Source organism: Leptosomus discolor, unplaced genomic scaffold (genome assembly GCF_034619465.1).
Source record: "Leptosomus discolor isolate bLepDis1 unplaced genomic scaffold, bLepDis1.hap2 HAP2_SCAFFOLD_192, whole genome shotgun sequence".
NCBI lineage: Eukaryota > Metazoa > Chordata > Aves > Leptosomiformes > Leptosomidae > Leptosomus > Leptosomus discolor.
Window position 1 is genome coordinate 1 of NW_028237884.1, and position 25,832 is coordinate 25,832.

The 25,832-nt window shown below is 56.6% G+C and overlaps 1 protein-coding gene across 1 annotated transcript; it reads right to left on the reverse strand.

Moving 5' to 3' along the window:
• Nucleotides 1-6,972: 6,972 nt before the first annotated feature.
• Nucleotides 6,973-24,734, reverse strand: ARHGAP35 (Rho GTPase activating protein 35). Its single transcript, XM_086481322.1, has 6 exons — nucleotides 21,039-24,734; nucleotides 11,835-11,979; nucleotides 10,579-10,656; nucleotides 9,163-9,294; nucleotides 8,720-8,825; nucleotides 6,973-7,333 (listed from the first exon to the last, which is right to left on the reverse strand). Exons 1-6 carry the CDS (start codon nucleotides 24,732-24,734, stop codon nucleotides 6,973-6,975), a joined length of 4,518 nt encoding a protein of 1,505 aa, XP_086337448.1.
• Nucleotides 24,735-25,832: the final 1,098 nt, after the last annotated feature.

A 25,832-nucleotide genomic window follows, 5' to 3' on the forward strand; every position in this document is an offset into this window, starting at 1 on the left:
TCCGCTGGTTCCCAGGCCGTCAATCCGTTTCCACTGGTTTGTGACTGGTTTGTGACGGGTTTTCCCACGTTGCAAAGCCCAGTTTCCAACTGGTTCCCAGTTTGCCGCCCATTCCCAGTTTGCAAAGCCCGGTGCCCAGTCCTGCATCCCAGTTCCCAGTCCACTGTTGGTTCCCAGGCTGTCAAGCCCAGTTTCCAACTGGTTTGTGATTGGTTTTCCCACGTTGCAAAGCCCACTTTGCAACTGGTTCCCAGTTTGCCGCCCATTCTGTTTGCCCCTGCTCCCAGTTTGCTGCCCATTCCCAGTTTGCAAAGCCTAGTGCCCAGTCCTGCATCCCAATCCCCAGTCCGCAACTGGTTCCCAGGCCAGTTTGCAGCTTGTTTTTTAACTGGTTTTCCCACTTTGCAACTGGTTCCTAGTGTGCAACTGGTTCCCAGTTTGCCACCCATTCCCATTTCGCTCCTGGTCCCAGTTTGCAAAGCCCGGTGCCCAGTCCTGCGTCCCAATTCCCAGTCCGCAACTGGGTCCCAGGCCGTCAAGCCAGTTTGCAACTGGTTTGTGACTGGTTTATGACTGGTTTTCCCAAGTTGCAAAGCCCAGTTTGCAACCGATTCCCAGTTTGCCGCCCATTCCCAGTTCACCCCTGGTCCCAGTTTGCCACCCGTTCCCAGTTTGCAAAGCCCGGTGCCCAGTCCTGCGTCCCAATTCCCAGTCCGCAACTGGGTCCCCAGGCCGTCAAGCCCAGTTTGCAACTGGTTTGTGACGGGGTTTATGACTGGTTTTCCCACTTTGCAAAGCCCAGTTTCCAACTGGTTCCCAGTTTGCCGCCCATTCCCAGTTTGCAAAGCCCAGTGCCCAGTCCTGCGTCCCAATTCCCAGTCCGCAACTGGGTCCCAGGCCATCAAGCCCAGTTTGCAACTGGTTTGTGACTGGTTTTCCCACGTTGCAAAGCCCAGTTTCCAACTGGTTCCCAGTTTGCCGCCCATTCCCAGTTCACCCCCTGGTCCCAGTTTGCAGCAGGTCCCAGTTTGAAAAGCCCAGTGCCCAGTCCTGCATCCCAGTTCCCAGTCCACCGCTGGTTCCCAGGCCATCAAGCCCAATTTCCAACTGGTTTGTGACTGGTTTGTGACGGGTTTTCCCACGTTGCAAAGCCCAGTTTCCAACTGGTTCCCAGTTTGCCGCCCATTCCCAGTTCGCAACTGGTCCCAGTTTGCAGCCAGGTCCCAGTTTGCAAAGCCCGCTGCCCAGTCCTGCATCCCAATCCCCAGTCCGCAACTGGTTCCCAGGCCAGTTTGCAACTGCTTTTTGACTGGTTTTCCCACTTTGCAACTGGTTCCTAGTGTGCAACTGGTTCCCAGTTTGCCACCCATTCCCATTTCGCTCCTGGTCCCAGTTTGCAGCCAGGTCCCAGTTTGCAAAGCCCAGTGCCCAGTCCCGCATCCCAATCCCCAGTCCGCAACTGGGTCCCAGGCTGTCAAGCCAGTGTGCAACTGGTTTCCAGGTTCCCCGCCCATTCCCAGTTCGCCGCCCATTCCCAGTTCGCAACTGGTCCCAGTTTGCAGCCAGTTCCCAGTTTGCAAAGCCCAGTGCCCCAGTCCTGCATCCCAATTCCCAGTCCACAACTGGGTCCCAGGCTTTGAAGCCCAGTTTGCAACTGGTTTGTGACTGGTTTATGACTGGTTTTCCCACTTTGCAAAGCCCACTTTGCAACTGGTTCCCAGTTTGCCGCCCATTCCGTTTGCCCCTGCTCCCAGTTTGCTGCCCATTCCCAGTTTGCAAAGCCCCGGTGCCCCAGTCCTCCATCCCAATCCCCAGTCTGCAACTGGGTCCCAGGCTTTGAAGCCCAGTTTGCAACTGGTTTGTGACTGATTTTCCCACTTTGCAAAGCCCAGTGCGCAACTGGTTTCCAGGTTCCCGCCCATTCCCAGTTCGCAACTGGTTCCCAGTTTGCTGCCCATTCCCAGTTTGCAAAGCCCGCTGCCCAGTCCCCGCATCCCAATCCCCACTCCGCAACTGATTCCCAGGCCAGTTTGCAACTGCTTTTTGACTGGTTTTCCCACTTTGCAACTGGTTCCTAGTGTGCAACTGGTTCCCAGTTTGCCACCCATTCCCATTTCGCTCCTGGTCCCAGTTTGCAAAGCCCGGTGCCCAGTCCTGCATCCCAATCCCCAGTCCACAACTGGTTCCCAGGCCATCAAGCCCAGTTTGCAACTGGTTTATGAATGGTTTATGACTGGTTTTCCCACTTTGCAAAGCCCACTTTGCAACTGGTTCCCAGTTTGCCGCCCATTCCGTTTGCCCCTGCTCCCAGTTTGCAGCCAGTTCCCAGTTTGCAAAGCCCAGTGCCCAGTCCTGCATCCCAATTCCCAGTCTGCAACTGGTCCAATTCCCAGTCTGCAACTGGGTCCCAGGCTTTGAAGCCCAGTTTGCAACTGGTTTGTGACTGATTTTCCCACTTTGCAAAGCCCAGTGCGCAACTGGTTTCCAGGTTCCCGCCCATTCCCAGTTCGCAACTGGTCCCAGTTTGCTGCCCATTCCCAGTTTGCAAAGCCCAGTGCCCAGTCCCGCATCCCAATCCCCAGTCCGCAACCGGGTCCCAGGCTGTCAAGCCCAGTGCGCAACTGGTTTCCAGGTTCCCGCCCATTCCCAGTTCGCAACTGCTCCCAGTTTGCTGCCCATTCCCAGTTTGCAAAGCCCGCTGCCCAGTCCCGCATCCCAATCCCCACTCCACAACTGATTCCCAGGCCATCAAGCCCAGTTTGCGACCCCTTTTCCCACCGCCCACCACCTGCTTGGTGACTGCCGTTTCCCACTTCCCACCGCCCAGTTTGCAACTGGTTCCACTCGCCGCCGCCAAAGTGGCCATCCACGCCCCCTCCCCCCCTCCCTAGGGGACACCCCCCCACCCTCCCCCACCCCACAGAACCCTGGGATCCCCCCCCCCCCACAAACTCCGCAGCGACTCCAGCGTTATTATCAGGTTTTTGTCTTTCTTTCTCCTTTTTTTTTTTTGTTTTTTTTGCTTTTTTTTTGCTTTTTTCTCTTGAAATTCAGCAGTAAAAGGGCCCGTCCGGACCCCCCAAGCGTTAAACATTTTGTTTTTTTCATGCACTAACCGCATCGGCCCTGGAAAATACCACAAATTGTTAAAAACGTCCTTAAAAGAAGCAGAAAAAGGCAACGTCTATCACCAAGAACTACGGGGTGGAGGTTGGTTAGGCCCTAAAAATACCGAGAACGAACCGGCAGCGCTCCAAACACCCCCCCTTCCCCCCCAAAACACCCCAAAATTCCTTAGTTTTGGGTGGAGGGAAAGATGGACTTTTTGTTTGCAGTCGGGTTTAATGTACAGCGGGGGGGGGGGGGGGGAAAAATCCCATTTTTTCCTCATTTTTTTTTAAAAACAATAACTTACATCCCGCTTTAAAAACTACCGGGTTCCTCTACGACGTTCCTATCGTGGCGTGGGGTGACCCCCCCCCCCCCCCCAAAAAAAAAAGGGGGTTCAACCTAACGGGAAAAACCTAAATACACAGGGAGGGGAGGGGGGGGGGGTGAAATAAAATCCCCCAAATTGGGAGTTCTGCCCCAAAACTCTGCCTAGGATGGGGGGGGGGCAAAAAAATGGTTCAAATGTAGTGTTTTTGTCCCATTTTAGGGGGGAAAAATGTAGGTTTTGCCTCATTTTAGAGGGTGGGTGGGGAATTGTAGTGTTTTTGCCCCATTTTTGGGGGGGGATTGTAGTGTTTTTGCCCCATTTTTTGGGGGGGAGGGGGGATTGTAGTGGTTTTGCCCCATTTTAGGGGGGGGGGGGGGGGAAATGTAGTGTTTTCGCCCCATTTTGGGGGGGGGGGGGGGAAGCAGCGACACGTCTGTCTTCCGGTTCGTGGTTTTGCCTGATTTTGCCTTTTTTTTGGGGGCCTCCAGCCCTTTGCCACGACTGAACCCCCCCCCCCAAAAAAAAGGCCCCTCCGGCCTTGCCAAAAAAGCACCAAAACCCCCTTTTTTTAGTGGCATAAAACGCTCCCCGGGCAAGAATTTGGGGGTTTTTCTTCCTCTTTTTCCCTGCTTTCCTGGGCTTTGGGGGTTTTTTATTCTTCATTTGGGTCGTTTTCGTGGGTTTTGGCCAGTTTTATGGTTGTGGGGTTTTTTTTTTAAAAAAAAAGCGAAGCCGACGGCACGAGACTGGAGAAATTTTGGGGGGAAAAAAGCCCTTTTTGAGGGTTTCCGTGGGCCAGAGGAGCTCCCCCCCCCCCGGAGTGGGGGACACAGGTGGTTTTTTTGGGGGGTTTCAGCTGCTTTTGTCACCGAGGGGGGGGGGAGGGGGGGGGGGATTGGGGCGTCTTAAAGTGCGAAGAGACCCAGGAGGGGCGGCGGGAGCCTTCCCCGTGCTCTCCCAGTGGTACCATGAAAATCCAGTTTCAAACCACCGCGGGACTGGGAAGGGGAGGAGGGGAGGCTGATGGGGGGGGGGGGGAAGGGAGGGAGGGGGGGGAAGGCTCCAGGCGTCCTCACCGCAGCCAAATTTGGGCTTTTCTTCCCAAACCGAAACCCGTTGGCCCAACACCAAAATCAGCACCGGCTTTTCCAGAGAAAAAAACCCAAATCCAGCCAAAAAACTGGGGGGGGGGTGGGGGTGGGGGGGTGAAGGGGCCCAACCCCTCCCCTCCAGTAAGTGCTTAATGCCAAAAATCCCTGGAGAGGGGTCGAAACGGGGGGGGGTGGGGGTGGGGCCCAGGCTAAAGGCAATGCCGGGCGCCCACGAAGGCTTTTGGGGGGCAGGCGGAAAGCTGGGGGGAGGGGGGGGGGGGGGGGGTTGTCCCCCAAGGAGGTCCTGGGATGCGCCGGGCGGTGTTGGATGAGCCTCGGGTCTTGGGATGCGTTGGGTGAGCCTCGGGCTGCGCTGGGCCACGGTGGGTGAGCGTTGGGCCACGTTGGATGAGCCTCGGGCCACGTTGGATGAGCTTTGGGCCATGTTGGATGAGCCTCAGGCCACGCTGGACCACGTTGGATGAGCCTCAGGCCACGTTGGATGAGCTTTGGGCCATGTTGGATGAGCCTCAGGCCATGCTGGACCATGTTGGATGAGCCTCAGGCCACGCTGGACCACGTTGGATGAGCCTCAGGCCACGTTGGATGAGCTTTGGGCCACGCTGGACCACGTTGGATGAGCCTCAGGCCACGTTGGATGAGCTTTGGGCCACGTTGGATGAGCCTCAGGCCACGCTGGATCATGTTGGATGAGCCTCAGGCCATGTTGGATGAGCTTTGGGCCATGTTGGATGAGCCTCAGGCCATGCTGGACCATGTTGGATGAGCCTCAGGCCACGCTGGACCACGTTGGATGAGCCTCAGGCCACGTTGGACGAGCTTTGGGCCATGTTGGATGAGCCTCAGGCCATGCTGGACCACATTGGATGAGCCTCAGGCTATGCTGGACCACGTTGGATGAGCTTTGGGCCACATTGGATGAGCCTCAGGCCACGTTGGATGAGCCTCAGGCCATGCTGGACCACGTTGGATGAGCCTCAGGCCACGTTGGATGAGCTTCAGGCCATGCTGGACCACGTTGGATGAGCCTCAGGCCACGTTGGATGAGCTTTGGGCCACGTTGGATGAGCCTCAGGCCACGCTGGATCATGTTGGATGACCCTCAGGCCATGTTGGATGAGCTTTGGGCCATGTTGGATGAGCCTCAGGCCATGCTGGACCATGTTGGATGAGCCTCAGGCCACGCTGGACCACGTTGGATGAGCCTCAGACCACGTTGGATGAGCTTTGGGCCACGTTGGATGAGCCTCAGGCCATGCTGGACCACGTTGGATGAACCTCAGACCACGTTGGATGAGCCTCAGGCCACGCTGGATCATGTTGGATGAGCTTTGGGCCGCATCAGACAAGCCTTGGGCTATGCTGGACCATGTTGGAAGAGCCTCAGGCCAAGCTGGACCACATTGGATGAGCCTCAGGCTATGCTGGACCACGTTGGATGAGCTTTGGGCCACACTGGATGAGCCTCAGGCCACGTTGGATGAGCCTCAGGCCATGCTGAACCACGTTGGATGAGCCTCAGACCACGCTGGACCACATTGGATGAGCTTTGGGCCACGTTGGATGTGCCTCAGGCCATGTTGGATGAGCTTCAGGCCACGCTGGACTACATTGGGTGAGCTTTGGGCCGCATCAGACAAGCCTTGGGCTATGCTGGACCACGTTGGATGAGCCTCAGGCCATGCTGGACCACGTTGGATGAGCTTTGGGCCATGTTGGATGAGCCTCAGGCCATGCTGGACCACATTGGATGAGCTTCAGGCCACGCTGGACCACGTTGGATGAGCCTCAGGCCATGCTGGACCATGTTGGATGAGCTTTGGGCCGCATCAGACAAGCCTTGGGCCAAGCTGGACCACGTTGGATGAGCTTTGGGCCACGTTGGATGAGCCTCAAGCCATGCTGGACCACGTTGGATGAGCCTCAGGCCACGCCGGACCACGGCGGACGAGCCCGAGGCCGCCCCGCCCCGCCTCGGACGAGCCCTGCGCCACGTAGGACGAGCTCCAGCTGCGTCCCGGGGGACCACGAGGGGGTTTGGTGGCGCCGAGGCCGAGCCGAAAAGCCCGAGGGGCAGCGGGAGAAGCGTCCGATGTGCCGAGCGCCCCGGCGCGCGCGTCCCCCGGCGCAACCCCGCCGTCCCGCCAGCACCGGCACCTCAAACCCCTGCCTGAACCAAAAGGTGGGGGGAAACCCAAAAATCCTCCCGGGGTCCTAAATCCGGCTGCCCCGGCACGCTCCCAAGTCTGCGCCGGGGCAGGAGAGGGCGAGCCCAAGCCCGGCACTCGCTCGCCCGTCTCTGCCGGGTGCCCCAGACCGAGATTCTTGTGGGGTTGGGTTCGGTTGTTCTTTTCTGGTGGTTTTTTTTTGTGGTGGTGGTGGTGGTTTCGTGGTGGTTTCGCGTCGTTCGCCGGCGTCAGCTCACAGCGTGTGCTGCTCCGCGTGGAGCTGGGCCGGGAGGAGCGGCTGGACGGGCGACTGCGGCGACGGCGGCGGGGTCCGGGGTGGGGAAGGCTGCGCCGTGGCCGGCGTGGCGGGGAGGAAGGGGGCGCCGGCGGGGGCGGTGGATGGCGAGCCGGGAGCGGCGCTGGGGGGCTCGAGGATGGGCCGGTTGTAGAAAAAGAAGGGGCACTGCTGGATGAAGAGTTCGATGATTGTCTGGTAGGTGCGGGTGGCCGTCAGGGCGTCCATCGTGCTGAAGTCGGGTCTCATCAGGGTGGGCCAGAAGCAGATGGAGAGGTTCTCGCTGGTCATCAGGTTCACCCGGTGGTTGTGGCTGACCCTGCGGCGGCGGGGAAGACAAGATGGCGGCGTGGATCCCCACTATCCGACACCAGCGGGGCCGCAGGACAAGATGGCGGCGAGGATCGCAACCATCTTGACACCAGCGGGGCCGGAAGACAAGATGGCGGCGTGGATCCCCACTATCCGACACCAGCGGGGCCGCAGGACAAGATGGCGGCGAGGATCACAACCATCTTGACACCAGCGGGGCCGGAAGACAAGATGGCGGCGAGGATCCCCACCATCCTGACGCCAGCAGGGTTGGAAGACAAGATGGCGGCGAGGATCCCCACCATCCTGACCCCAGCGGGGTTGGAAGACAAGATGGCGGCGAGGATCCCCACCATCCTGACCCCAGCAAGGCCACAAGACAAGATGGCGGCGAGGATCCCCACCATCCTGACCCCAGTGGGGCCGCGAAACAAGATGGCGGCGAGGATCCCCACCATCCTGACCCCAGCAAGGCCACAAGACAAGATGGCGGCGAGGATCCCCACCATCCTGACCCCAGCGGGGTCGGAAGACAAGATGGCGGCGAGGATCCCCACCATCCTGACGCCATCAGGGCCACGAGACAAGATGGCGGCGAGGATCCCCACCATCCTGACGCCATCAGGGCCACGAGACAAGATGGCGGCGAGGATCCCCACCATCCTGACGCCATCAGGGCCACGAGACAAGATGGCGGCAAGGATCCCCACCATCCTGACACCAGCGGGGCCGCGCGACAAGATGGCGGCGAGGATCCCCACCATCCTGACGCCATCAGGGCCACAAGACAAGATGGCGGCAAGGATCCCCACCATCCTGACACCAGCGGGGTCGGAAGACAAGATGGTGGCGAGGATCCCCACCATCCTGACCCCAGGAAGGCCACAAGACAAGATGGCGGCGAGGATCCCCACTATCCTGACCCCAGTGGGGCCGCAAAACAAGATGGTGGCGAGGATCCCCACCATCCTGACCCCAGCGGGGCCACAAGATGGCGGCGAGGATCCCCACCATCCTGACGCCAGCAGGGCCGCAAGACAAGATGGCGGCAAGGATCCCCACCATCCTGATGCCATCAGGGCCACAAGACAAGATGGCGGCGAGGATCCCCACCATCTTGACACCAGCGGGGCTGGAAGACAAGATGGCGGCGAGGATCCCCACCATCCTTACCCCAGCGGGGCCACAAAACAAGATGGCGGCGAGGATCCCCACCATCTTGACCCCAGTGGGGCCGCAAAACAAGATGGCGGCGAGGATCCCCACCATCCTGACGCCATCAGGGCCGCACAGGGGAGCCGCCCCGGCCTAGCGCTGAGGTGGGGGTACCCCGGGCCCCTCCCCCGCCCCCATCCCCCCCCCCCTCCCCCCCCCCCCCCCCCCGCTAACGTACTTGTTCAAGTGCCCGATGACGTATTTGAAGACCTCGTAGTTCTCCTTCGGGAATTTCCTCAGCACGTCCTTCAGCGCGTGGAGCTTCTGCTCCCGGTCGTTGATTTCTGCCGGAAGGCAAGGCGGGGGTGGGGGTGGGGAACCGAAAAACGCTCGCCCGGCCTCGCCGCCGGGCGCGGCGGCGCCCCGCCGCGGCCTCCCTTTTTTTTTTTTTTGGGGGGGGGAGGGTGGATTATGATCCAGCAGATCATCGGGGATTCCCCCCCCCCCAAAATAACAACCCCAACCAACGGCGGCGGCGGCGCCGAACCGGGCTCGGAGGGGGTGAATGAACGATAAACACCGGCCAACGGGATTTTACGGCGCGGATGAACGCCGAAACGAGCGGTTTGGGCCTGAAGCCCCACGGAGACGGGGGTGGGGACCCCCCCCAAGCGTACTCACTGTGGGCTTCCACCAGCTCAACCTGCATGGCGTAGGGGACGAGGGGCTCGGGCAGCTCGGAGAAGAAACTCTTCATGGCCCCGGCCACGGTGTTGACGGTGAAATCCTTCTCGGCCAGATCCAACCCGTGATCTGCGAAGGGAGAGTTTTGGGGTGACGACCCCCGGGGGCCTGCGGTGGCGCCCCCGAAGGGCCGAGGGTTCACCGCGAAGCGGCTCGGCGTCGCCCGCGGATCCAACGCTCTATTTCGCAGCCAAACGTCAGCGCCCGGCAGCCGAACCAGCCATGGAAGGCCACGGAAAGGGATAAACCACCCCATGAAGGCCATGGAAAGGGATAAACCACCCCAAGGAAGGACACGGAAAGGGATAAACCACCCCAAGGAAGGCCATGGAAAGGGATAAACCACCCCAAGGAAGAACATGGAAACAGATAAACCACCCCAAGGAAGGACACGGAAATGGATAAACCACCCCAAGGAAGGCCACGGAAAGGGATAAACCACCCCATGGAAGGACATGGAAACAGATAAAACACCTCAAGGAAGGACATGGAAACGGATAAACCATCCCAAGGAAGGACATGGAAAGGGATAAACCACCCCAAGGAAGGACACAGAAACAGATAAACCACCCCAAGGAAGGACATGGAAAGGGATAAACCACCCCAAGGAAGGACATGGAAATGGATAAACCACCCCAAGGAAGGACATGTAAACGGATAAACCACCCCAAGGAAGGACACGGAAAGGGATAAACCACCCCAAGGAAGGACATGGAAAGGGATAAACCACCCCAAGGAAGGACATGGAAACGGATAAACCACCCCAAGGAAGGACACAGAAAGAGATAAACCACCCCAAGGAAGGACATGGAAAGGGATAAACCACCCCAAGGAAGGACACGGAAAGGGATAAACCACCCCAAGGAAGGACACGGAAAGGGATAAACCACCCCAAGGAAGGACAAGAAAAGGGATAAACCACCCCAAGGAAGGATACGGAAACGGATAAACTACCCCAAGGAAGGACATGGAAAGGGATAAACCACCCCAAGGAAGGACACGGAAATGGATAAACCACCCCAAGGAAGGACACAGAAAGGGATAAACCACCCCAAGGAAGGACACGGAAATGGATAAACCACCCCATGGAAGGACACGGAAAGGGATAAACCACCCCAAGGAAGGCCACAAAACCGGATAAACCACCCCAAAACCGCGGGGAACCGGAGATTCCCGGTGCCTGGCGTCACTCATGGGGGCGGCGCGACCGCCGAGCATCGGCCTCGTCCCCGTTACGAACCCAACGGGGGTCGAGCGCGTCCACACGCGTTCTGGGGGACACAGGCCCGTCGGGGGCGGGCGTCCCTCGAGTTTTGGGGTGGGAAAGGAGGAAATCTGGGCAGGTGAGGTTACCCTGGTCGAACTGCCGCTGCAGGCTCTCCATCTCCGACTTGTTGCCGCTCACGCGGTAGATGCCTTCGGTGCTCAGCCCTGGCGAGGACAAGAAGAGCAGAGAGGTCCGTGCAAGGCGGGGGGGGGGGGGCGTGAGCAAACCCCCCACCCCCAACTTCAGGGACAACCCCCCTACGGGGAGTTTCTGGGCATTAAAATCCTTCGTTCGCTCCCCAAAGCGACGCCGCCCCAAATCCCCGCGAAATCCCGCTCCTCCAGGAAATCCTGGTTCGAACCCAGCCTTCAGCCTCATCCCAACGGGGAGGAGTTTCCCTCTTTATGATTTTTAACCTTTTCAACCCACGGAAATTCTTTTTTTTAATTATTTAAAACGTCGGAGTTGCGGCAAATCAACGCCAAAGTCAATCCAACCCGCCTCGGGGCTCCACGTAGAATCTTTTCCCCCCTAATTTCTCTTTTTACGTGGTGCCTCCAAACCTCAACCTCGATTATTTTAGGTGATTTATCCCCAGTTCAACTCCTGGCATCGCTTTGTGCCTATTTAAAGCGTCAAGGATTAATTCAGATTACACTACACCACGACGACACCGACGTCCCTCCTGTCCGAGGCACCTTTGCCCAAATATTCTTCTCTTTTGGGGCAAAAGCGGGGAAAAAAAGGATCGAAATCCGCTCTCCCCGAAGAGAAAACGCTGCTCAGGTTTTCCAAATGGGAGACCAAGGGGTGAAGCGGCACCGGTTGGTTTTTCCCGGCTGTGGCAGCGGTGGTGGCTCACGCTTTGCCAAAAAAAAAACCCCACCCCAACCCAAGGAGGTGGAGAAAGGGGAAGCGCCCGCACCGCGTCGGGCTGCCCGCTCTCCCCGAGGCGGGGGAAAAAAAAAAGCCGTGAGAATACCCCAAAAAAAAAGCAGCCTGGAGCTGATTTGGGTGTGAATCAGCGCTGCTGGAGGCCGAAAAACGTCGCGCCACGTCGCAGTCGACGATGGGAAAGATGGAAAGGCGCAAGGTGGAGCCCCAAAAACACGTCCCACCTGAAGGCAGCCGGAGATCGCTGGGCTGGGAACGGCGCCGGTGTTTCTCCGCGCTCGCTCATTCGCCCGGGGTGGTAAAAAGGACCCGGGGAAGAGTTTTACACCTTCCCAGAAAAACCCCGGCGCCCCGAGCTTGCGGTGGAGAAGAAACCTCCCCCGGCGCCGCCATCACGCCCCAGCCTGCGGCGAGAGAGACCTTCTCCCGGGCCGACCGCTCCCCTTACCCGTTGCTTCGATGTACTCGATGCATCTCTCGATGAAGATGGGGATGGGTTTCTCGGGAGTCACTACGGTGGTCAAAGGCACCCCAAAATAGTTGCTCTCCCACGTCGTCTTCGTGATGGACGGCCGAGGTTTGGGCTTTGGTTTCTGCGGGGGGGAGGGGGGGAGGAGAGCGGCGCGGAGTTGAGGCGGACGCCCCGAAAACGCCCCGTTTCTTGACACCAGGAGGCTGCTCTTAACATCTCCCCGCGGCGACGGACACCCGTGGCCAAAACCCACTTCTGCTGCCAGGAGCGGCACCAAGACGGGGAAAGCCACGACCTCCCGCCGCTCCTCGGCCGACCAAACCGCGCCGAGCGCGGCCACGGGTAAAGCCTAAGCCACGGCGAGTCAGATCCGGCAGGAGCCGGGGGTGAAAACCCTCCTGGAGGTGCTCCCGCACCCGCAGCGGCCTCACCGACAGCCACCAGACCCGGAAAACTTGCCAATTCCAGTGGTTTGGTGTTTATCCAAGCAATTTTATTATTATTTATCCCAATGGATTATTTTTTATTCCAATGGATTATTATTTATTCCAACAGATTATTATTTATCCCAACGGTTTATTATTTATCCCAACGGTTTATTATTTATTCCAACGGATTATTATTTATTCCAACGGATTATTATTTATCCCAATGGATTATTACTTATTCCAACGGATTATTATTTACTCCAATGGATTATTTATTCCAACGGATTATTATTTATTCCAACGGATTATTATTTACTCCAACGGATTATTATTTATTCCAACGGATTATTATTTATTCCAATGGATTATTATTTATCCCAATGGATTACTACTTATTCCAACGGATTATTATTTACTCCAATGGATTATTTATTCCAACGGATTATTATTTATTCCAACGGATTATTATTTATTCCAATGGATTATTATTTATCCCAATGGATTACTACTTATTCCAACGGATTATTATTTACACCAATGGATTATTTATTCCAACGGATTAGTATTTATTCCAATGGATTATTATTTATTCCAACGGATTATTATTTATTCCAATGGATTATTATTTATCCCAATGGATTATTACTTATTCCAACGGATTATTATTTACTCCAATGGATTATTTATTCCAACGGATTATTATTTATTCCAACGGATTATTATTTACTCAAATGGATTATTATTTATTCCAACAGATTATTATTTATTCCAACGGATTATTATTTATTCCAACGGATTATTATTCACCCCAAAGTGTTATATTATATTTCATCATTATATTATCAAAAAACCTACTCAAACGATTTATTCAAGCGGATTATTATCACAAATACGCTATATCACAAACATGGTATATCACAAATAACGCATTTCTTCAAGAGAGAGGCAGAAAGAGCCGTTGGGGACAGGGAAGCCACATCTCCCAGCGCTCCCTTCCCCGCTACGGGACGTTAGGGCCAACCAACGCCGATGGATTTCATCCCAAACGTCGTTGCTTTGCAAATGCCCGAGGTGGAGCCTCCTGCATGTCATGGCTTAGGGGAAAAATAACCAGCAGTGCCGTTTTTGTTGAAATAAGCACTTTTTTTTGCCAGCTTTTCGTCAAAAAAAACCCTCTCTGGGCGCAGGAGGGAACAACCAGCAAATGGGAGAACCCACTGGGACCTCACCAAGGGGAAGTCTTCCCAACTCGGGGAACTTCCAGGATGAGGTGCCCTGGTAGATTAGGGGAGAGCAACAGACAGTGTCTACCTGGGCTTTGGTAGGACCTTTGACACCATCTCCACCACCAGATGGATTCTGCTGGAGAAGCTGCTGTCTTGGCAGGTTGAAGAACGGCCAGGACCAAGGGGTGGTGACGAGCGGAGCGAAGTCTACCGTAGGCCAGCGCCCCGTGGTGCACCCCAGGGGCCAATCCTGGGTCCAGTCCTGTCTAACACCTTCATTAACGACCTGGAGGATGGGGCGGACGCACCCTCGGTGTGTTTGAAGATGACACGGGGTTGGTGCCCCCGAGGGTCACGCTGCCATCCAGAGGGACCTCAACAGGCTGGAGAAACGGCCTGATGGGAACCTCACGACGTTTACCAAGGAGAAGAAGCGCCAAGTCCTACCCCTGGGGAGGAACAACCCCAGGCACCGCAGCTTGGCAGAGAAGGGACCTGAGTGGGGTCTTGGTGGACCCCAAGTTGACCAGCAAAGGCGGCCAACAGCGGCCTGGGCTGCGTTAGGCAAAGCTCTGTCGGCAGATGGAGGGAGAAGATCCTTCTCCTCTGCTCAGCACTGGTGAGGACACACCTGGAGTGCTGGGTCCAGTGCTGGGCTCACCAGTAGGAGAGACGTGGACATACTCGAGAGAGACCTTCTGGTGGCCTTTCGATATGTAAAGGTGCTTAGAAGATGGAGAGAGACTTTTTCCGGGGTCTGTAGTCACAGGACAGAAGGAAACAGTTTTAAACTGACCAAAGGACAGGTTGGGTCGGACATAGGGAGGAGATGTTCCACCACGAGGGTGGTGAGACACCGGAGCAGGTTGCCCAGAGAAGCTGTGGACGCCTGGCAGCGTTCAAGGGCAGGTTGGATGGGGCTTGGAGCAACGTCATCGAGCGGCAGATGTTCCTGCCCATGACAGGGGGGGTTGGACTGGATGGCCTTGGAAGGTCCCTTCCAACCCAAACCCTTCTGTGGCCGGGGCTCTGAGCAACCTGCCCATGGTGGGGGGAGGTTCGGTGAGATGATCTTTGAAGGTTCCCTTCCAACCCAAACCGTTTCACGATTCTACGATCAGGATTTTGCTCCTCAACTTCAAGGAACGAGCCAATAAACCCCACAAGGGGTCACCCAAGCAAAGGTGGGAACCCAAATGCTCCTCCAGTCCGGGCAAGGCGGTACCCGCCGCCCGCCGTTCCCACCGGCAAAACGAAGATGACACCGTGACTCAAAAATAAATCCAAAAATTAAAAGGGAGCAATGAAGCCAAGCACCGCTATCAGCAGCAGCAGCGTCCGCTGCCCGGCCGCGGCCCCGTCCCTTGGCTTCCCCTTGGGAAAGGTGACGTGCTACGACACAGCGTGGGACCGAAACCCAAAAAACACCGCCTGGAAACCCAAAAAAGCCAGTTATAAACCCAAACCCGCCGGCTGGAAACCTGGTCCCGTCAACAAAGCCTCTTCCCCCTGCAGAACAGCGCAGCCCACCCGCCTCGTGGTGCGTCCCGTGCCACGGGAGCGAGTGTATCCGTCACCGTAAGGCAGGTTTCTGCCGATGGGGGTATTTCGGGGAGACTCAAAACACCTTTTTTTTGAGGGGGGAGCCTTGAAACTGCCTTTTCAATGAGAGCAACCAGCTCTCCCTGACCCCCAAGCACCCCGCGATGAGCAGCAGCGCCCCGACGGAGCGAGCGGGAAACGACGCTTCGGCGGTTGGACGTAGGAGGGAAACCGAGGAAGCTCTTGGTGCCACGGAGCAGGGACGGGGACGGTTCTGGGGGGCCGAGGGCGTCGCCCCAGCCCCATCCTCCCCGCCGAGGAGGGGAGGAGGATTCCATTTTGCTCCTTCCTGCTCGGCAGATGGTGGCGGGCGGCTCTCCCTTTGTTTCCAGGGGAAATTAACGGCCTCTCTTAATTACCGTGATTGGGTTCGCAGCAGCCGGCAGCTCCGAGCAGGACGTCCGGCGGGCACCGCCGCTCCCCCTGCCCTTCCTCCTCCTGCCTCCCCTCTTCCTCGCAGGCATCCACCCCTCCCCACCGCACCGTACCTGTGTGTAGAGCGTGCGGGCCCCTATGGACGCGTATAGAACGACGTGGGCGCGTGCACGCACGCGGGGGGCCGTATCGTGCGGGTGTGCGCGTGTACATACCCCGGGGGGGGTGTGCGTTATACAACGCCTGTGTGTAAGCTACGCGTGAGTGGATATAACACGCTCGCGCGTGTGTGTGCAATGGGTGTGCGTGCATACGGACACGTATGTATTCGCGTGACCATGCGTGTGTGTACGTAATCACTTGTGTATATACAACGTGTAAGTGTACACGTGTGTGCACAGTGTATGTGCGTGTTCATAACGTGTGCACGCGTACGTGTGTATATAATGTGCTTCGACGTACATATATACCACGTGTGTACGCGCACGTGTGCATATAACGTGCTTTGACGTACGTATATACCACGTGTTTATGTAAACATGTGTATACAACACGCTTTGACATACGTATATCCCCGCGTGTACGTGCACGTGTGTATATGTGCTTCAGCGTACGTATATACGTGTGTACACGCACGTGTGTATATAATGTGCTTCGACGTACATATATACCACATCTATATGCACACGTGTGTATATTTGCTTCAACATATGCATATACCATGTGTGTACACACGTGTATATAATGTGCTTTGACATACGTATATACCACGTGTGTACGTACACATGTGTATATAATGTGCTTCAACATACATACATACTGCGTGTGCACGCGTGTATATAAACCACTTCAACATACGTATATATCACGTGTGTACACGCACGTGTACATAATGTGCTTCGACGTACATATATACCACGTCTATATGCACACGTGTGTATATGCACTTTGACATATGTATATACCACGTGTGTACACACACATGTGTAATGTGCTTTGACATACGTATATACCACGTGTGCACTCGCACGTGTATACAACACGCTTTGACATACGTATATACCGCGTGTACGCACACGTGTGTACATAACGCGCTTCAACGTACGTATATACCGCGTGTGTATGCGCACATGTGTATGTAATGTGCTTCGACATATGTATATACCACATGTGTATGCACATGTGTATACAACATGCTTCGACATACGTATATACCACGTGTATGCACACGTGTGTATATAAGGTGCTTCAACGTATGTATATATATGTGTGTACGTGCATGTGTATACAACGCGCTTCAACACACCTATATACCACGTGTGTACACGCATGTGTATACAACACACTTCGACACATGTATATACCATGTGTACGCGCATGTGTGTACCACGCACTTCAACATACATATATACGTGTGTATGTGCACGTGTGTATACAATGTGCTTCGACATATGTATATACCAGGTGAGTACACACACGTGTATATAATGTGCTTCGACATACGTACATACCACGTGTACGCACACGTGTGTATATAATATGCTTCAACGTACGTATATACTGCATGTGCACGCGTGTATATAACGCACTTCAACATACATATATGTGTGTGTACGCGCACATGTGTATACAACACGCTTCGACATACGTATATACCACGTGTGTACGCGCACATGTGTATACAACACGCTTCGACATACGTATATACCACATGTGTATGCACACGTGTGTATGCAACACGCTTCGACATACGTATATACCGCGTGTACGCACAGGTATGTATATAATGTGCTTCAACGTATGTACATACCACGTGTGTACGGGCACGTGTGTACATAACGCGCTTCAACGTACGTATATACCGCGTGTGTACGCACACGTGTGTATACAACGCACCTTGACATACGTATATACCACGTGTGTATGCACACGCGTGTACATAATGTGCTTCGACATATGTATATACCACGTGTGTACGTGCACGTGTATACAACATGCTTCAACATACGTATATATCGCGTGTGTACGCACACGTGTGTATGTGCTTCGATGTACCTATATACCACGTGTGTATGTGCACGCACGTATACAACGCGCTTCGACATACCTATATACCACGTGTGTACGTGCATGTGTGTACAACATGCTTTGACATATGTATATACCACATGTACACGCACGTGTGTATATCACGCGCTTCAACATGTGTATATACGTGTGTATGCGCATGCATGTATACAATGTGCTTCGACGTACGTATATACCACATGTACGCACAGGTGTGTATATAATGTGCTTCAACATACCTATATACCACGTGTATACGCGCACACGTGTGTATACCACGCGCTTCAACATACGTATATACATGTGTATGTGCACGTGTGTATACAACACGCTTCTACATACAGATATACCATGTGTACGCACGTGTGTATATAATGTGCTTCAACATACCTATATACCACGTGTATATGCGCACACGTGTGTATACCACGCGCTTCAACATACGTATATATGTGTGTATGTGCACGTGTATATACAACACGCTTCTACATACAGATATACCATGTGTACGCACGCGTGTATATGTGCTTCAACATACCTATATACCACGTGTATATGCGCACACGTGTGTATACCACGCGCTTCAACATACGTATATATGTGTGTATGTGCACGTGTATATACAACACGCTTCTACATACAGATATACCATGTGTACGCACATGTGTGTATATAATGTGCTTCAATGTACTTATATACCACGTGTATACGCGCACACGTGTGTATACCACGCATTTCAACATACGTATATACCGCGTGTATACGCGCACACGTGTGTATACCACGCGCTTCAACATACGTATATACCACGTGTATACGCGCACACGTGTATATAACGCGCTTCAACGTACGTATATACCACATATGTACGCGTATGTACATTTACGACGTCCGTGTGCATGGCCACGCCCGTGCGTAGGACGCCCGCGTGCCTGGCAAGGGCAAGGTCCTGCACCCGCGTCAACGCAACCCGCGGTACCGCCGCGGCCTGGGGGGGGGGGGCGCCGGGCTCGAGGGCGCCCCCGCCGCGGAGGATTCGGGGGTGCTGGAGGCCGAAAAGCTGGACGTGAGGCGGCAACGCGCGCTCGCAGCCCGGGAGCCCAACGGTATCCTGGGCTGCACCCAGAGCAGCGCGGCCAGGAGGTCGAGGGAGGTGGTTGACCCCCTCTACTCCGCTCTGGTGAGGCGCCACCTCCAGCTCTGGGGTTCTCAGCACAAGACAGACGTGGAGGCGCTGGAGCAGGTCTGGGGGAGGGCCACGACAAGCATCAGAGGTGGAGCACCTCTCCTCCGAGGACAGGCCGAGGGAGTTGGGGTTGTTCAGCCTGGAGAAGACTCCAGGGACACCATCTTGCGGCCTCTTAGGGGGTGGTCAGTAGGTCGAGAGAGGTTCTCCTCCCCCTCTGCTCTGCCCTGGTGAGGCCACATCTGGAATATCGTGTCCAGTTCTGGGCCCCCCAGTTCAGGAAGGACGGGGAACTGCTGGGAAGAGTCCAGCACTGAGCCCCAAAGGTGATGAAGGGGGTGGAACATCTCCCTCAGGAGGAAAGGCTGAGGGAGCTGGGTCTCTTGAGCTTGGAGAAGAGGAGGCTGAGGGGTGACCTCATCAACGTTCATAAATACGGAAAGGGCGAGGGTCAGGAGGATGGAGCCGGGCTCTTCTCGCTGATGGCCAATATCAGGACGAGGGGCAACGGGTGCAAGCTGGAGCACAGGAGGTTCCACATGAACATCGGGAGAAACTTGTTCCCTGTGAGGGGGGCAGAGCCCTGGAACAGGCTGCCCAGAGAGGTGGTGGAGTCTCCTTCTCCGGAGACATCCAAACCCCACCTGGACACGTTCCGGGGTGACCTACTCTAGGGGATCCTGCTCTGGCAGGGGGGTCGGATGAGGTGATCTTTCCAGGTCCCCTCCCACCCTTAACGTTCTGTGATTCTGTAAGAAAGACGGGGGCAACCCTTCCAGCGGGGCCTGTTGAGATAGGACAAGGAGCAACGGTTTTAAACTAAAAAAGGGCAGATTTAGACTAGATACAAGGTAGAAATTTGTTACGATGAAGGTGGTGAAACAACTGGCCCAGGTTGCCCAGAGAGGTGGTAGAAACCCCATCCCTGGAGACATTCCAGGTCAGGGTGGACGGGGCTCTGAGCAACCTGATCCAGCTCCAGATGTCCCTGCCCGCTGGACTAGATGATGTTCAGAGGTTCCTTCCAACCCAAACTGTTCCATGACTCACGCTGCAGGTGTGATATATCTGCGTGTATACCACGTTCACATCTGCGTGTGCACAGAACACGTGTGTCGTATGTTTCTGGGTGTTGTGCACGCGTGCGCGCGGCGCGCTTCCATCCCGCCGCAGCACCCGGCGTTTTCATTCCCCTGGACCACGCAAGCGCGGCCTGGCTTCTCCCTTGGCATCCCCGCGCTGGAGCCAAGACGTCCACCACGTCTTGGGGCGGGGGGGGACGCCCACCCCATGTCCAACACCGCCATGTCAAGCTCAGGGCTGCGTGGCTTTGAAGCCCCACGGTTGGCCTTTGGCACACCAACCGTCGGCCAAGAAGGCCCACGGTTGGCCTTTGGCACACCAACCGTCGGCCAAGAAGGCCCACGGTTGGCCTTTGGCACACCAACCGTCGGCCAAGAAGGCCCACGGTTGGCCTTTGGCACACCAACCGTCGGCCAAGAAGGCCCACGGTTGGCCTTTGGCACACCAACCGTCGGCCAAGAAGCCCCACGGTTGGCCTTTGGCACACCAACCGTCGGCCAAGAAGCCCCAAGACTACTCAACCCAGCACCTCGAACTGGCAGGCTCATCCAAAACCAGTTTCACCCCCTAAAGAGCAGATCCACCGCCGCGCCAAAGCGCGGCACGAAATCCAGGTGGATTTAAGGCTGGTTTGGTAAAGCCGCGGCAGCACAACGCGCCTAGAGAAGAGCCTTGAGACCAGCCACCCCAGAGTGGCAACAGAAAACAACTTAGATGCGTCCTCCACTCACCAGCATCTTCTCTGGTCGGACCCATTTAGCTTCACCCCATTTCTGCGCCAATAGCAGCGACTTTACTACGTTGATCCACGTTACAGAGGATCTACCAGGCGGGTGGAGGAGACGTTTCGAAGCACCCACGTTTCGGTTCATGGCACCTCGAAACTCGTAACTCCTGAGCGCGGGACAAACGTTCTCAGAAGGCTAAAGCCGTCAGAGCAGGGCGCCCGCGCTGGAAACGACGGCGGCGATTTCGGTGCAGGACCGCACGTTCCCGCGGTCCCCGCCGGCAGCGAGCGAACGCACAAGCGAACCCGTAAACAAAGCGATTCTGCGCTCACCCCGCTCCTCAACTCATCAGGAAATACACGCCAAAACACGCCACGAACCCCACGGCGGGGGGGGGGGGGGGGGGTCCCGCCCTCGGTCAGGCTTTGCGCCTGGAGGTCGCGACCTCCGCCCCCGCGACCGACGGGCGGAAAGCACCGGCCTACCTTCGTCGTCCTTCGCAGGCTGCGCAGGATGTTCCTCCTCCTCGGGTCTTCCCCGTCGGCCGTTTCGTAGGGGATAACGGCGTTATCGCCTTTATACCCTTGGCAAGTCTGGTCTTCCTCTCTCTTCCGGATGGGTCCCAGCTCGTCGTCGCTTCCCACGCTGAAGCTGGTCCGGTAGCTAGCAAACCTGCCCAGCCTCGTGCAGCGCGTCCGATACAGCACGGGCTTGCTAATGACCGACACCTTGCGGCCCCGCTCCAGGGAGCTGGTGTCCATCTCGCTGTCCGAGCCGTTGCCGCTGCCGTTCGATTGCGTCTTGTTAATGTTTCGGATGGTGATGATCTTGCCCTGGGTGCTGTCGTGAGGCACGGAGTAGATGTTCTCCTCTTCGTTCCTGGGTTTGACCACGGCGTCCATCGGCTCGGCGTAATCGGAAGGGTCGAAGCAGTCGGTGGGCAACCAGCTACTGGAAGACATGGACTTCCTCTGCCCGTCGCGATGGCCCTGCTCCAAATACGACAGGTCCCCCTTCGTGATGTCGAAATGCACGGGGGGCTTTGGTTTCACCGGAGGAGGTACTTTGTTGTTCAGCTTGCTCTCAAAAGTGCTCATGACGGAAATGAAAGACAAGCCGTCGTTCCCCTCCAGCTCCATGGAAAGCTTCGAGTGGTCTTTGGGCAGGGCGGGCATGGACGTGTCCTCTCGGAAGGGGCTGTAGGTGGGGGGCTCGACGTCCTCCTCCGAGTCCTGCAGGTTGGAGTTGCAGAGAGGGGAGCCGGCTCGAGGCGAGTTGAACACCTCCTCCGTCGTGCTGCAGGCTTCGGCCACGTTGTCGTACATGTGGGTGGCTTCGATGATGTTTTTTTTCTCCACCACGTCTTTAAAAAAGGAGTGGAAAATCTCCAGCTTGTGCTGCGGCTGGCTGCAAGGTATCGTGGTGAACTTGCCGTCGATCTCCTGGGCGATCTCCTCGCCCTCCGTGAGCTGCTCCCTGCTCAAGTCGTTGTCCAGGATGTCGACGGAGCCGTCCGTGAGCGCCACCACCTGGATGGGGATGATATCCTGCACCTCGCAGAGAAAGGCACGGAGCATGGCCAGGGACGCCTTGCGCTTCGCCGAGTAAAAGACGATGTACCCGTGGACGAGCCGGCTTTTCCGAATGCTGAAGGAGGAATGGTAGGAAAGGAGGGAGAGCTCCACGCGCCTCTTGTGCGGCCCGATGGACAACTCGAGGAGGACGGAGCTGCTGCTGCCGCACTGCGAGGGCCTGTAGGTCTGGGACTGCAGGATGGGCAGAAGGATGTCGTCCGCGTTGAAGGGATCGCCGCACATCAAGCACATGACGATCCGGAGATCGACGTCCGCCAGGTCTTTGATGCTGGAGGTGGAGCTGACGAGGTTTAAGTTGCGCTTCGAGTCCAGCAGCCCCTTCAGAACCTGGCTGATCTGCTTCTCGTTGATGTTGCGGCCGTACCCGATGCCGGCGGACGCCGGGTCCAGAAAGACGCACTGCAGCTTGCTCGCGATCTGCTGGCCCTGCTGGATCAAGCTGTGCAGCGTCTCGCCGCTGGTGTCCCCCCTCTTGTTGACGAGGATGAGCGTCAGAGGAAGGTGAACCAAGTGATTGTCCCTCCTGCCGATGGTCGACTCTCTGCTCTTCTCGATGCTTTCCACCACGTAGGACAGCGACTCCTTCGAGTTGTAAAGGCAGAGACAACCGTGAGGTTGAAAGGTGGGCGTCTGGAAAGAGTTCACGGGGAGCCGGACGTTGCCCTCGATCGGCCTCAGGGACAGCTCGTACATCTTACCTTCGATCACGTACTTGTCGTCGTTGGTGCAGAGCGCCCGGATCTCGTTGGCCAGCTCGCGCGCCAAACCGTCCTTGCCCAGGATCACCAGATTGATCCTGTCGATGTTGGAGTCCGACAGCAGGTTCTTCTGGTTGCGTTCGGAGGGCCTGATGAAGCGGGAGCTGATCAGGTGCTCGATCTTCGAGTCTACGCAAACCAGGCAGCTCGGACACGTCTCCTTCGTCGGGTGGTACACGAAGTGGATGTGCTTCAAAATGAGGGCGTCCCGCTCAGCCTGCAGCTTCTGCAGAGCTTTGAAGCGTTGCTCTTCCCCCAAGACATCCTGAATGACGCCCATTTTCTCCTTGCTGGGTTTCGCGTCGAGCTCCAGTTCGTAAAACAGCTCCGAGTACTCCAAGAGCAGCTCCTGGAACTCCTCCTTGGCCTTTTCTATGATCTGTTTTTGGTGCTTGCTGTAGATATCCATGTAAATAGACTCCTCCAGCCACATGTAAAAATCCTCGTTCATGATGAAGCTGCGCGCTTCCTCCCAGGGCTTCCCGGGCGTGATGAAAGGGGAAGTCTCCAGGTTTTCTTTGAAAGCTCTTCTCATTTCCGCCCTTTTCCTCTCGTTCCTCAGCTTTTCTAAATGAGCTTCGTAGAGCTGCTCGGCGGGCTGGGTCTCCATCAGGTCAAAGGGAATGCGCTCGTTCTCCATGTTGTCGATGTGGCTCGTGGCGTCCCAGGGCGTCTCCTCCAGGACGATAAACCACTTCAGAAAGTCCGGCTTCGTCTCCAAGAGCTTCTCCACTTTGACACAGCTCAAGTGATCGATCTCGTCCAGGTCCGGGATGAGGGCTTCGAAGGCTTGAGGAAGCATGGCGAGATACATCTTCCGCCGGCGCTCGATGTGCTCCTGCTTGAGGCGGTGGACGTGCTGCAGGAAGAGCTTTTTGGCTTTCTGCGTTCCTTCCAGGTAGACGTAATCCTGATACTCCGGAGAGGACTGCATCTTGCGGCTCACGTTCGACCACGTCTCGTTGTGGTTCTTGACGATGCGGCTCACCAGCCACTCGTACTTGTCTTTAGCAGCAGCTATCTGTTGGCTTTGCTGTTTCAACGCTTCGAAGTAGGGGATGATCTTAGTCTTCCCCCGGCTTTTATCAATCAGCTGCACTAAGGTGCTGAAAGCCAAGTCAATGTTCACATTGGATCGCGCCGACGTCTCCACGACCTGGAGGTTCTTTTTGCTTAAGGCAAAAGTATGTGCATCCCTAATGTACCGCTCCACGCCCTCGTCACACTTGGTCAGGACCACCACGATGGGCTTTTTTGTTTTCGCTAGTTGATTGTAAAGATTGGAAACGAATTTGAGCTGATCATCAAAGTTCCTGTTCATACCCCTGCTGACATCAATGCAGAGAAGAAAGCCATCCACCAGCAGCTTCCCATCCGGCATCTGTTTTTGTTCAAAGTCCTGCTCCAGCCCCAGCTGATCAGTGCAAAAGTACATGAGCTTTTCAGCCGATGCCAGTTTGGTCGCGGCAGCCCTCTTGATGTAGGGCTGCAGGGCCGTGCTGCGGTGAGGCTGAAAGGTCTGGTCGTCGATAAACTCCGTCTGCTCCACCACGTGCATTTTACATTCGATGCAGTCCTCCAGGGAACGCACAACTTCCCCCCAGTAGAGGAAATGGTCGTTATTGACCACCCTTCCCCCAAAGTCACTGGTGCTGAGAACCGAAGTGTGGTCCAAGTGGAACTCATCCGCGCTGGGCCGCACGAACCGGTTGCAAAGGCAGGATTTCCCGATGCCGCACTGCCCCTTCTCCTTCTCCGTCCCAGACAACCCCACCACGCTAATGTGATAGGTGGGAATGCGGACATCTTGCTTTCTTGCCATCATCATCGTCCGCACATCCTGTCCCACTCAACCGCTTCCGAGAGGATTAGGGGTTCCGCCACCCGGCGCGACTCGGGAGCCGGGTGGAAGGCGGGGTGACGGTTCTCAAGCCAGGCAGGGCGCCGAGGCGAGGAAGTTCATCGTTCCCATCCTGTACGTACCAGCAGCGCTTCAGTTCTTGCTGGGCCCCGTCGCTGGGCGTCCAACGCTTCCCCCTAGGAGAAAGAGAAACAACCGTCAGCGGTTCAGCTCAGGAGCCCCAAGCTCTGCCCGTACCGCGTTACCCGCTTCCCACCGACGCCGGGGAGACGCCGGCAGCGGTGAAGACGCGGCCGCCTGAGCCCTAACCGCAGCGGGCACGGGCTTCCCCGACGGCCTCGTGAGCAGCTTGTGGGCACGAACCACAAGCCGCCCGCGTGGCGAAGGCAGATGGAGGTCACGGTCTGCCCCCTAGCTGCGCAGGGAGCGAGAGGAACGAGGAGGGAAGAGCCGAGGGGCTCCACGGCAGAGAGAGGGGATCCAGGGCAGAGGGAGAGGACCCATGGCCGAGCGAGGGGCTCCACGGCCGAGAGACGGGCCCCACGGCCGAGAGACGGGCCCCACGGCCGAGAGACGGGCCCCACGGCCGAGAGACGGGCCCCACGGCCGAGAGACGGGCCCCACGGCCGAGAGACGGGCCCCACGGCCGAGAGACGGGCCCCACGGCCGAGAGACGGGCCCCACGGCCGAGAGACGGGCCCCACGGCCGAGCGACGGGCCCCACGGCCGAGAGACGGGCCCCACGGCCGAGAGACGGGCCCCACGGCCGAGCGACGGGCCCCACGGCCGAGAGACGGGCTCCACGGCCGACCGAGGGGCTCCACGGCCGACCGAGGGGCTCCACGGCCGACCGAGGGGACCCACGGCAGAGAGCGCGGGGGAGAGGGGCTGGCTTCATGGGTGGTCCCCGATTCAACGCTGAAAAGAAAGCGAGGCCCAGAAACCACCCCAATCCCCTCTTTTCTTCGCTTTTTGACTTAAGATCAAGCACAGCGCTGGCTTAACACCCGATCCTGCTTCCGCTGGGAGGATTACCTCTTCGCTCCCGTGGATAGAGCGGGTCTA